Below are 12,206 nucleotides of genomic sequence, written 5' to 3'. Positions count from 1 at the left end.
TGCAAATAAACAAGTACAACTTAACAGGGCCTTCTAAAAACAGCTGCTATTAATATTAAAAGCGAAAAAAATTATGTCTCACAGTATGTGTCTCCTTTTTGTTGTAGATAATTTTGTAGCGCTTCCTCTTGAAGGTGTTTATGTAGTTTAATTAAATAATTCTCAAACATACTCTTGTGACCCCCTGTGAGTTTGCTATTACTATGATGATTGTATTACCTGAATACCCTTCATTTTCTGTTTTCTGTTTAATTGTATGATGATAGCCCTGTGTACTGCCTACTGTCTGTTACTTTTGTTTTTATTTCTTTTATCAAAAATTGAAAAATTAACAAAATTGTTAATGTGATTGTAAAGTTTTGTTTTAAAAAATAAAATAAAAAAATAAACATGTTATACTTACCTCCTCTGTGCAGTTGGTTTTGTTTAGAGCAGCCCGGATCCTCCTCTTCTCATGGCCCTTGTTCCTGCTCCTGGTCCATCCCTCCTATCAAGTGCCCCCACAGCAAACAGCTTGCTATGGGGGCACCCGAGCCGAGCTGCAGCTCTGTGTCACCATTCATGGAGCTGCTGTTCCGCCCCCTCTCTCTCTGAAATGGCTCACTGACTTTGATTGACAGCCACCGGGAGCCAATTGCGCCGCGGCTATATCTTAGCCAATCAGGAGGGAGAGTCCCAGGATGACCTAGAGACTCGTGGACATCACTGGACAGAGAGGGGGCTCAGGTAAATATTAGGGGTGCTGGGGGGCTGCTACACACAGAAGGCTTTTTATCTTAATGCATAGAATGCATTAAGATAAAAAAACCTTCCTAACTTTACAACTCCTTTAATTAAAAAAAAAAAAAACAGGTACTTCATTTGACTTGAAGAGGCAGCTGTCTCGAAACATGTTGCTATGGTAACAGGGGAAGCTTAGTGCAATCTGGAAGTGTTTGTGTCACTGCCACCCGGAGTCAAGCCTGTTTCTTGGTCCCATTGCCACAAGTACTAACCTCGTCCACAGAAATTGTAGAGTCTAGCTGTAGATTTGGTAGTCTTATTACCACAGATTCTTCCTTTTCTTTCTGTCTGTATTCTCTAGCTTCTGGAGTTTGAAAGAGGTCAGTGCAGATGTCAAAGTTTTCTAAAGCCTGTTCCATGTCCCCCTAGTTAGAAATAGCAACCATAAGGCAATTCATTACATAAAAATATTATTATTTGAACAAAATCCATCAAGAAGAATATCACAAATAAAATGGATAAGAATAATTATAATTAAATAATCAGTAAAACAATACCAGCACATGTCTATCAATCAACTGACCTGGAGAGCCAAGAATCTTGCCTTCAGCCAGTACACTCTCACTACATAATTGAGCCAGCCATCTGGAAACAGGTCACGCTGGGAAGCTGCAAAACCCATCATCATCTGATCCTCAATAAAGTGAGGTCCGGAGAACTCCGCTCCAAAGCAGTCTCCAGCAACTCCAGCAGGACACTTCCAAGGAGATGCTACAAAGACACGTAAGCTACTATTAAGTAAACATATTCAAATGTGCCATAACATGAAAATATGACGGTGGAATCTATGTACAAAAATACCTGTGCCATTCTTCACTTTAGATAGAAGCCACTGGTCCAGTTGAAGCTCCATGCAAGTCAAACTCATAACCATCATGTCCTGTTATAAATAGTGAAGAAGAGGGATAAGTGACCTTTAGCCCCCATTCGAGGAGGTATGTAGGTGAATTTGAGGCATTTTTTCAAGTTTTTTTTTTTTTTTTTTTTTTTTTTTTAGTTTAGTGCAGTACAAGAACTTCTAAGGGGCAGGACTGTGCCTGTGTGACACCATAGAGTGTTAATATTGTTAATATGGGAGCGCCTCAAAAATGTTTGCAACGTGTTTTTGCACTTTTTTGCATGCCCCCACTAAAGGACAAAAATGTCCCATTCTGATTCAAAAGTAGATCATTTGGAGCTTCAAGCGTTCAGGTACTACCAATGTTCAACGGTGAACAGGCACCATTGAAAAGCATTGGATTTAACTTATTGAGCATTTTGGAGCAATGAACTTGAAGCTACAAAATGCTCAGGTGTGAATGGGGCCTTTATGCCAGTTAAAAAGTAGCCAATTGCAGCAACGTATAGGAAATATTTAAATGCTTGTCCTCCCTTCAGAAACATGACATTTTCTTTTAATGCAATGGCCAATCCTCAGTTCAGGTCTCATAAGAGCACTGCTCACAAGGAACTCTTGGTCCCCATATCTAACTGAAACATATTGGTCCTGCACAATAAACCTACCATTTTACACCTATGTTTTCGCATGATTATCTTTTTAAATGTCTACAAGAAATGTATAAACTAAACATAAAAAAGTTGATTGAAAGTTTTCCTTAAAGAGGTTGTAAACCTCAGAAAAAAAAAAACCTGAAAGACAAAGGCATAATGAGCTTGTATGCATCGCATACTATCTCAATATGAAATACTTACCTTAGAACGAAGCCCCCACAGCACTGCTCACTCGCCGACATGTTAGGCCATCTTACTTCCGGGTTCGCGCTCTCTGATTGGCCGGAGCCGCGATGACATCACTCCCACGCATGCGGCAGGAGCCGCTGTTTACGGCACAGGGCTCTGAAGGAGTGGCACGGGCGGCCGTTCCTTCAGAGCGCATGCGCCAGTGATGTCACTGGCTGCATGCAAATAATTATATCTCCTAAACGGTGCATGTTAGGGGATATTTACACTACCTATAGGTAAGCCTTATCATAGGCTTACCTATAGGTACAAGTTACAGAGAAAGCTTTACTTCCTCTTTAAGTTAACATTTAAAGTGTTACTAAACCCACAACAGTAAAATCAGTGTGTATATGTAAAGCATGCTGGTTATACTCACTGTGGAACTTAAAGTGGAGTTCCACCCTAATTTTATACTTACCTCCATCTTCTCGCTCCGGGTCACCTGAAAAACAAATGGATAAATCGCATTTTTTTTTTTTTACTTACCTCGTAGAGAAGAAAATATACTTACCTTACTTCCTTCTTCCTCCTTCCTCGGCCGCGGCCCGTCGTCACTTCCTGGCTTTGCAATGATTCCTGGGAGCTGAACGTCATCGCTCCCAGGAATCATTGCGCCTGCACCAGCCCCGACGTCAGTTCCGGTGCGCACGCGTCATTCCCTTCTAAACAGCTTCTGGGCATGCCCAGAAGCTGTGGAGGGATGACGCGCACGCCCGGAAGTGACGTCGGGGCCGGCGCAGGACATCGTGGGACCGAACAAGGAGGAAGAGGACGCCGAAGAGGATCGCGCTGGCTTCAAGCTGCCCACACCTGAGATGGCAGCGCTGGACAAGACTTTTTCAAGGTAAGTATTTGTCCTAACAGGTAAGTGCAACCCGGGACAGATCAGAGGCTAGCCATTGTGGAATGCACTAGCCCTGACTGTCCCGGGGGTATTTTAAAAAAAAAAAAAAATTCCAGGGTGGAACTCCGCTTTAAGGGGTTAAACATCTGCATTGTGTAAAAAGGCTGTTTGATTCTGTCTTCTCTGGTCTTCTCCTTCTTCCACTATCCCTAATGCATCTCCTGATAGAACAGAGCCTCGGGGGCAAGCTGCACATGCTCAGTTTGGTGTGTAGTGCTAGAGAGTTTTTCTTTTCTTTTTGGGAGGTGTGCATGTGACAAATCAGCACTGTCCAGACAGAGGGTCAGGGGTCCTGCAGCCTCATAGGACAATCAGGAGATAATGAAAACTCCTCCTCCAAGCTTTGAAATGGGAGTAATGCGTTTTTTTTTTTAAAAACCCGTTTCATGAATAAAAAAAAAAAAACACTAAAGTTAGCCCAATTTTTTTGTTGAATGTGAAAGATGATGTTATACTGAGTAAGTACATACCTAACATGTCACGCTTTAAAATTGTGCACACTCGTGGAATGGTACCAAACTTTGGTACTTAAAAATCCCCGTAGGCAACGCTTTAAAACTTTTTACAGGTTATAACTTTAGAGTTACAGAGGAGGTCTTGGGCTAGAATTGTTGCTCTTGCTCCATAGTTCACAACGATACCTCACGTGTGGTCTGAATTAGTGATCGACCGATATCGCTTTTTGTTGCCGATACCGATATTTTGGCCATTGCATATCGGTATCGGACGATATTTTCGTACATTTAAAAAACTTTTTTTTTTTTTAAATCACTTGACAGGTACTGTTGTGAAGGGATCTGGGGGTCTAAAACACCCCAAACCCCTCCTCTGCACTTAAAAGCATTCAAAATGCCAAGTTTGGCTGTTTTGAATGCTGTCATTATTTTAATCTGGCGCCGAGTACCCAGAAGTGATGTCATGATATCACTTCCATGTTTCTACATGGAGACCCGATCAGAGCCGAATGCGGCTTTGATCGGGTCTTCAGCGGCTGTGCAGGCTGGTTGCCGGGTCTTCCGTCGAGCCGCGGAAGGCAGCGGGAGGGAAGACGTCCCCTCCCGCTCCTTGTAATGACAGCCGAGCAGCTTCTCAGCCGCATCGGTTGTCATTACAAGACAGCCGACCATCGGCTATGGACGCCGTTACCGGGGGGATGCCTCTAGCTGCAGGCATCACTCCGGTACAAGCACTTTCCGAAATATCGGTAATATCGGCCACCTTGGTCCCCTCCCGCCACCTGTAAGAACGATCAAGCGGCTGAACTGCCACTATGATTGTTCTTATGGTGAAGGGAATCGCTGGCTGCAAGAGATGATATCTGAATGATGCCTGCAGCTGCAGGCATCATTCAGGTATCCCCACTCAAGTCCAGGACATTATATGACGTCCTTGAGCTGAAAGTGGTCAAGTAGAAGTAAAGGCAAAAAGTATTTTTTAATTTTGAAGAGGGGTTAGAACAAAGAAAAAAAAAAGACAGAGGTTATACCCCTCCAAAATTGAAAAAAAAAGGTTTTGCCTATATTGCGGTTTTCTATCGCCACTTTATGTCAATGTCCCCAATGCAGCTAGGGGATTTAGCAGCAGAGTTGGCAGCTATGCACATGCTCCGTTTTCAGTGAGTTTCTATGCTGAGCATTTCCTCCCTATCACATCTGAGCAGCCCATGTGACTGTAGAGTCACACATGTGGGTCTATACACAGTGATTAACAGCCCACTCCCTCCCTCCTCCTCCATGCCCACTAACCAACTAAAAACACAATGGGGGTGGGATATTACATGTATATTAATAGAGGCTTCACCTCCCTCTTATTAGACACAGGCTGGAGGGGCACGACACAGCCTGTGACTGTCAGAAATCTACCCTCGCCATGTTATTTCCACAAAATAATATAGATTTAATTTCAAATATATATGTTACGCCAATTTACAACAGTTTATTGATCTTATTTTTACTATGTATTCCAAAGGCTATTTTTTTATTTTGAACATGTGACCAGCAGCAGAGGACTAGAAGCTCCTCCTGCTTATGTTTCCTTGCAGACAGGCACAGAAAGATCTGGATCGTGTGACAGCTATAAATCGATTAGGAAAAAGGTACTTAGATGATTTTTTTTCATTAAAATAATTACAGTGGCACTATCCATTTACAGAAAAAGAAGGGACAATGTAAATTAAACTGTGTGTGTTTAGTATCACTTTAGTTGTCACTACACCAGGCATATCAAAGAAACAGTGGATCAAATGGAGTGAAATGAATATGGATGGGGTTGCGCAATGTCAACCAAGAGCCACAGAGAAAAGAATGACAGCACTTTGGTAAATATCATTCCAGTATTCAATACAATGTTTTGCTCTTACAACATTTATCTCCAAGAAAGGGTCCATAACACACTGTATGAAGTATTTAGCAGCAAACTTAAATTGAGAAGTGAAGCCTTTATTGACTGGATGACAGCCTAGGACCTGGTTCAGTTTTTATTCTGAAACTAAACTGATTTATTGTAAAATCCATATTCTCCTATTTTCATTGACAGACACAGCTCCTTTTCTTCTTGACCATTGGGTTATACTGCCCCCTACAGGAGTAGGACACTAGGCAGGAAAAAGCTTGACTACGCCTATGGGGCAGTCCCAGAGGTTATATTCCCACTCTCAGCTATAGGCACTCAGTTTTGTTACAAGCAGTGTCAGAAGTATTGCAACTCCATAGAGGGGCGGGTGCTGTGTCGGTCTATGAACGTCAGAGAAATGGATTTTACATTGAGTCAAAAATCCCATTTTCTATTTAGTTCATTTCCATGAGGATTGCACATATTATACAGGCAGCGAAACCTATATCTCTTTTTTTATATACAGAAGGTTGTGTTAGGATGCATTAAGATAAAAAAAGCCTTCTGGCTTTACAACGACTTTAACTCTATCCAAACCCCCCCAAACTGAACAGATAATCTAATATGAAATTAACCATCAACCATTTTTACTGTAGTAGTCTTGTTTTCTTTTTTTTTTTTTGCACAAATGTAAAATTCTTAACCAGTGGGATGTCCCAAAGCAGTGTCAAACACGAGGGGTGGGAACAGCAAAAAAATTCCCGAGGCTAAACCGTAGCCAACCAGGTAACAGGAGCTCAAAAAAAAAAAAAAACAACTGGAGCCCACCTGAAACATTACTCTCCCCAAAAAGGGAAACAGACCCTCTAAACAGCAGCCTGCAAAACCTTTCACTTTGTGAAAGTGTTCACTGACAATATAGTGACAGCCTTGCAAACCTGCGTCACTGACGCCTGATGACGGAAGGCCCAAAAAGCACTGAGCGACCGCGTAGAGTGCGCCTCTACAGGGAAAGGAGGAACCTGACCCTTGATCGAATTGGCCTGAGTCATCGTCTGTCTGTTGCATCTCGAAAATGGTCGCAGAAGAAGGCCCATCCATGAGCACAAATAGTGAGTCTGACTTCCGAAAAGACCCCGTAGCTGCCAGGTAAACACAAATTGCCCGATCCACGTCCAGGGAATGCAATGCAATTTCCTTAGGATGTTTTGGCCTGGGACACAGGGAAGGCAACACAATGTCTTCATTCAAATGGAAATCAGAGACTACTTTAGGAAGGAACGACGGACAAGGGCGTAGACCACTTTATCTTTGTGGACCACCAAGTAAGGGAATCGACAAGATAACACCGCCAACTCCGATAACCTGTGTGCAGAGGTGATCGCCACCAAAAAGGCCACCTTCTGGGACAACGTAAGCAGGGGAATCTCCCGAATATTTTTAAAGGGAGGCTTCTGGAGGACTGAAAGCACCAAGTTCAGATCCCAAGGCGGTAGAGGAGACTGCACTGGTGAGTCAAATGTCGAACCCCCTGCAAACCTCTATCCTTCAGCACCTGGCTTTCAACAGCCAAGCCGTCGAAGCCAGCGGCTGTAAAGCAGGATGGAAGATTGGCCTGGAAGATTGACCCTTGAGACAACAGGTCCTCTGGGAGAGGTAGTCTCCAAGGGACGTCGGCGACTAGCCGCACCAGGTCGGCGTAGCAGGACTGGCGAGGCCAGTCCAGGCCACTAGAATGACCGGAATTCCTCCTGCACAAGAGCCTCGGCAGAAGCTTGAGAGGAGGGAAGGCATAGATCAGATGATACTGGCACCACAGAGCCACTAGCGTGCCCCTGGCGTCTGGCAGAGGATCCCTTGACCGTGCCACAAATTGCTGAACCTTTCTGTTGAGCCGAGACGCCAACAGATCCACCTCGTGGGTGCCCCACCGGAGACATAACTGATGAAACACATCCGGGTGAAGGGACCACTCCCCTTGGGCCAACGCCTGCTGACTGAGATAATTCGCCTGCCAGTTTTCCACCCCTGGAATGTGTAAGGCAGAAAAGGGCAGGAACAAAGCGTTCTGCCCACCGTAGAATGCCGGCTACCTCAAGAGCTGCCAACACACTCCTTGTTCCACCCTGGTGATTGACATAAGCCAAGGCCGTGGCATTGTCTGACTGAATTCGCACTGGATACTCCTGAAGATGATCTGTCCAGTGATCCAGGCACAGCCTGATCACTCGGAGTTCCAAGAGATTGATCGGAAGTCTGGACTCTTCCAGTTTCCAAACATCCTGAGCGGAGCTCCGACCCAGGACACCTCCCCACCCGGATAGACTGGCAACCCTGGTGACCACTGTCCAGTACAAGGGGAGAAAGGATTTGCCCTGTCGAAGAGTCAGAGAGCAAAGCCACCAGACCAGAGACCCTTTTGTTTCCGGGCTCAGCCGGATCTGATTGTCCACAGACTTCGGAGACCTGTCCCATTAGGCCAAGAGGTACCCCTTGAAGAGTCCCTCCTTAAATAGTCAACCTCTGAACATTTTCAGGGTTTTTATTCAAACAGACCGTGAACAGGTTTGAATAAAAACCCTGAAAAGGTTCCCGATGTTGGAATCGGGACAATCACACCCTGAAGCAGCAGGTCTTGCCCCGCCCCAAAGAGAGCCTGCAATTGTTCCGGGGACAGGTGCACATTGGAAGGGAAGAACCTTTCCGGAGGGTAAGAATAAAACTCGATCTTGAAGCCAGATTGTATCACTTTGTCAGGTTATCGATATATGAAAATATTAAATGATGAAATATACTTGCGACACTTACACTGACCTCAGCCTGACACATCAACCTCTGTAAAAAAAAAAAAAAAAAAAAAAACTGGCCACACACACACAATAGTATTGACCAAACCTTCAACAGTGCAAATTAAGACAGGTTTGTGTAATTAGTCAGAGACAATTGGCCATACAAAAACGTCCCCAATTCTCAAGGTTTTGTACAAAGAAAGGTGATAAAAACCTGAAAATCAAAGTTTGAAGAAGAAACTTATTCAACAGAAGAAACAAAGCAATAGACGGTCCCCATTGTTCTAGGGTGAAAACTAACTCTTCTTAAGACGCAATAGTATTGACTCAGCTGAATACATAAGCCTCTTCAACAAAATGGTGACTAGGATGTGTGCATCTGTGTATGTAGATATGTTTATATATATATATATATATATATATGTATATATATATATATATATATATATATATGTATACACATGTATGTATATATGTGCGTGTAGGTGTGTAGGTATATGCATGTATATGTGTATGGTACATATGTACATGTGCGTGTGTGGATATGTGTGTGTACATGTATGGGTATGTGTGTACACGCACGTGTATTAATATATCTGTGTGTGTATGTGCATGTGTGTGTGTATCCAGTTATCACCATATATTGAACTTTGTTGTTATATGTAGGGGATAGTGTTTCACAAGAATAATTCATCAATAGAGGTGGCTCACCCACCAAATCACAAATAATGTTCAATGATGATATAAACTACACTAGCATGAGATATCCCTATAAATCTCTTGTACTTAAAGAATATTACACAAGGATTATGGAATTATTCCTACAGGAAATGAATACTGCTATTAATAATGACACTACCAGCAGAAAACATAATCTTGAATCAAAATATTGAAATGTTATAAAAAGCAGAAATCACCAAATCCCCAAAAATATAATTCATATATGGTTTATAGCAACTCCCACATCACATTATAGGACAATCCCATTTGCAATGATGCAACTAACTGTTAACCAATGGGCAGGTGACAATCGACCAGTCACTGCCCACTTCTGAAAACCACCACTGAAGAAACAGTCAATATTGGTTGGGGAGTGGTCATTTCAATCAATAGTTTCTGATCATATAAATAAGGACCCCTGGAAAAACAAGGGACTCTGAAAAAAAAAAAATCCTAAAAAACACGCCTAAGGAAGGACACAGGAAAAGACTGCTGCCATTTTGACCACTGCCCATTGGCTGATCTCCTGCTGAGAGACGAACTACTTTACTTTGAACATTTTCCTTGGAAGGAGTGGTGAGAGATAGACTTAATAATTTAACCCATTTACTCCCAAGATAATAGGAATTGTATGACATTGTCTGAAATTATACATATATGGTCATTTACATCGGGTAGAGCAACTCTATATGTTAATTTTTCTTTTCACTGAATCAATTGATTTTATGAATTTCAAGTGTTTGTCTAGAGTTAAGGCTGAATTTAAGTGTGTTGGGTATAATAGGGTGTGACTCTTTAAGATAAGTTCCTTTCTTTCCTACGGCCGCGGAAAGTGAGAAACTGCCTTAAGAGTGGTCAGGCATTTTGTTTTTAATATTTTAATTCACAGTTAATTTTACTTTTATCGGGTTATATTTAATTCTGTGTCTGGTTTAAAAAAAAAAAAATTAATTCTAATCACATTGTATCTGTGCAACGTATTTTGATATTGTGTGTGGAATATTAATCACCAGTAAATTTAGTTTTGTATGTAAATATATAATTATACTCGTATCTTAATAAATTATATTTATTGATTTAATTGGGAGATATTTATATATTGGTAAGAATTCACCGTAAGCGCCAAGGGCTCAGGAAAATTGTTGTGGTATATTATTGGAGGTCTGAACAAAATTGATTGGGTTTTTCTTAGTTATTAAATTATTTGCCGAAATCGGCTGGAGGCACTGCGTCATAATTCTATTGATAGTTCAGACATCGCCTTTTAGTAATAAATTAAAAATAGTCAAATTTTATACCACGCTGCACAACATATTAATTGGAGGCACTGCTGAGATCGCTTATAAGGAAATCTTACCATATAACAAAACATACTGGTGATTGTATCTCCACATACATTGTCAAAAATATCTATTGTCCTAGCATGGCAGGAAATCACAGTGAATCAAGTCCATCTAGGCACAGCCAGGAAGGTGAAACCATCCCAACAATGGCCACTACCCCCGCTAAAGATACTGATAAAAATCGAGAAACATTACATAAATTTGTTGATTATGGAATAGTTGAACACCTTCGTAGAAGATTAGACATAGGATGCAGTTTAGACAAGTATGTCAAGGATGAAAAAGAGCAAGCTCAGAGTTTAACTGATAATTTGTTTATTGAAGGCGGCCGGGTTTACCAACTTATAAGGGCCTATGCTAATGAGAAGGACACGAAGGTCCAAGATCGTCTCATTATGAAAACATGGCCTACTCTGTGGTTTTTGTGTAATGAATTTATCACACAAATGCCCGCCTTAAAGAAAGAATTATTGGAAACCCGCTCCCTCTTGATAAACAAAAACCAAGACATAGGATCCCTTTTAGAAAAACTCCAATGGGCTGAGACTAGAATTAACCAATCTAAGGGAATTGAGGAGGAATTACTTATCCAGGTTCAAAATAGTAAAACCCTATATGAGGAAACCCGTGTCCAATTTAGGAAGCTAAAAGAAAAATATCAAACACTTAAACAAGAAATAGAATCTTATAGACAAGAAAAAGAAACCCCTAAGAAACATAACTCTATTACTGAGGATGAAACAAACAACGCAGAAATTGAGATTCTAAGATCAGAGCAGAAAGTATTGGAGAAACGGATAGGGGATTTAACATCCATGATAAATCACGAATTAATGCATCTGGGTGATAATCGTGAACAGGAAATAAAAAGAGGGGGATCTCCATATCAGCGGGAGAGACAGGTAAGGTATAGCCAATCAGAGTCTGAATATGGGTCACCCCCTAGGCTTCAAAGGTACTCCCCAGAGTATACAGATGAGGAAATGGATAGGGCTTCATATAAACAGGAAAGGAGGCCCAGGGTCCTTTTTAAAAGATATGACACCCCCAAAATCATCCGATTTTTAAAAGAAACTGTTCCTGTCTTTTCTAAGAAAGGATCCCCCGCCATCACTGACCATCTAGGAACATACGAACGTACCTTAGAAATCTTAGGCATTGAGGACGATCGTACAAAAATTGATTTGCTACCTTGGGTATTTGAAAGTAAAAACAGACAATTCTTTGATTCATTAAAAGCCCTGTATGGTCAGTCATGGAAGGAGGTTAAACATAGGTGTCAAATGGAGTTTGGACCATATAAAACTACAACGTCTGCCAAGGCTGCGGCCTATAATCTAAAATGTGGTCAGAATCAGAGCCCTACAGAGTTTCTGGCCTTACTGAAAAATGCCTATTTTCTGGCTGAAAAGGATCCCAATCCTGATCAGTCTGAATTCAAGACCTTATTTTATGAAGCATTACCTGCTTATATAAAATTAGGTCTTGCACAAGACTTTAAGAAAGGACGCTCCCTGGATTGGTTAGTAAGGGAGAGTGACTACCTTTTCTCAATCCAACAGTCCAGTGAAAGTGGGGTAAAAAGAGAGGCCCAGCAGAACCCTAAAATAGTAG

General features: G+C 41.8%; 1 protein-coding gene across 1 annotated transcript in view; it reads right to left on the bottom strand.

Moving 5' to 3' along the window:
• CABIN1 (calcineurin binding protein 1) overlaps positions 1–12,206 on the bottom strand; it is a gene marked incomplete at its 5' end in the record, with an annotated part of 455,669 nt that overhangs the window by 360,185 nt on the left and 83,278 nt on the right. Inside the window, 3 exons of the mRNA XM_082243930.1 lie at positions 996–1,148; positions 1,307–1,494; positions 1,585–1,663. Of these exons, the coding sequence (XP_082100056.1) occupies positions 996–1,148; positions 1,307–1,494; positions 1,585–1,663 (420 nt within the window). The remainder of the gene's footprint in view (positions 1–995; positions 1,149–1,306; positions 1,495–1,584; positions 1,664–12,206) is intronic.

This window comes from Pelophylax lessonae (assembly GCF_965119305.1).
Source record: "Pelophylax lessonae genome assembly, chromosome: 1".
Classification (NCBI taxonomy): Eukaryota; Metazoa; Chordata; class Amphibia; order Anura; family Ranidae; genus Pelophylax; species Pelophylax lessonae.
This window is presented reverse-complemented; position numbering and strand designations above follow the sequence as displayed.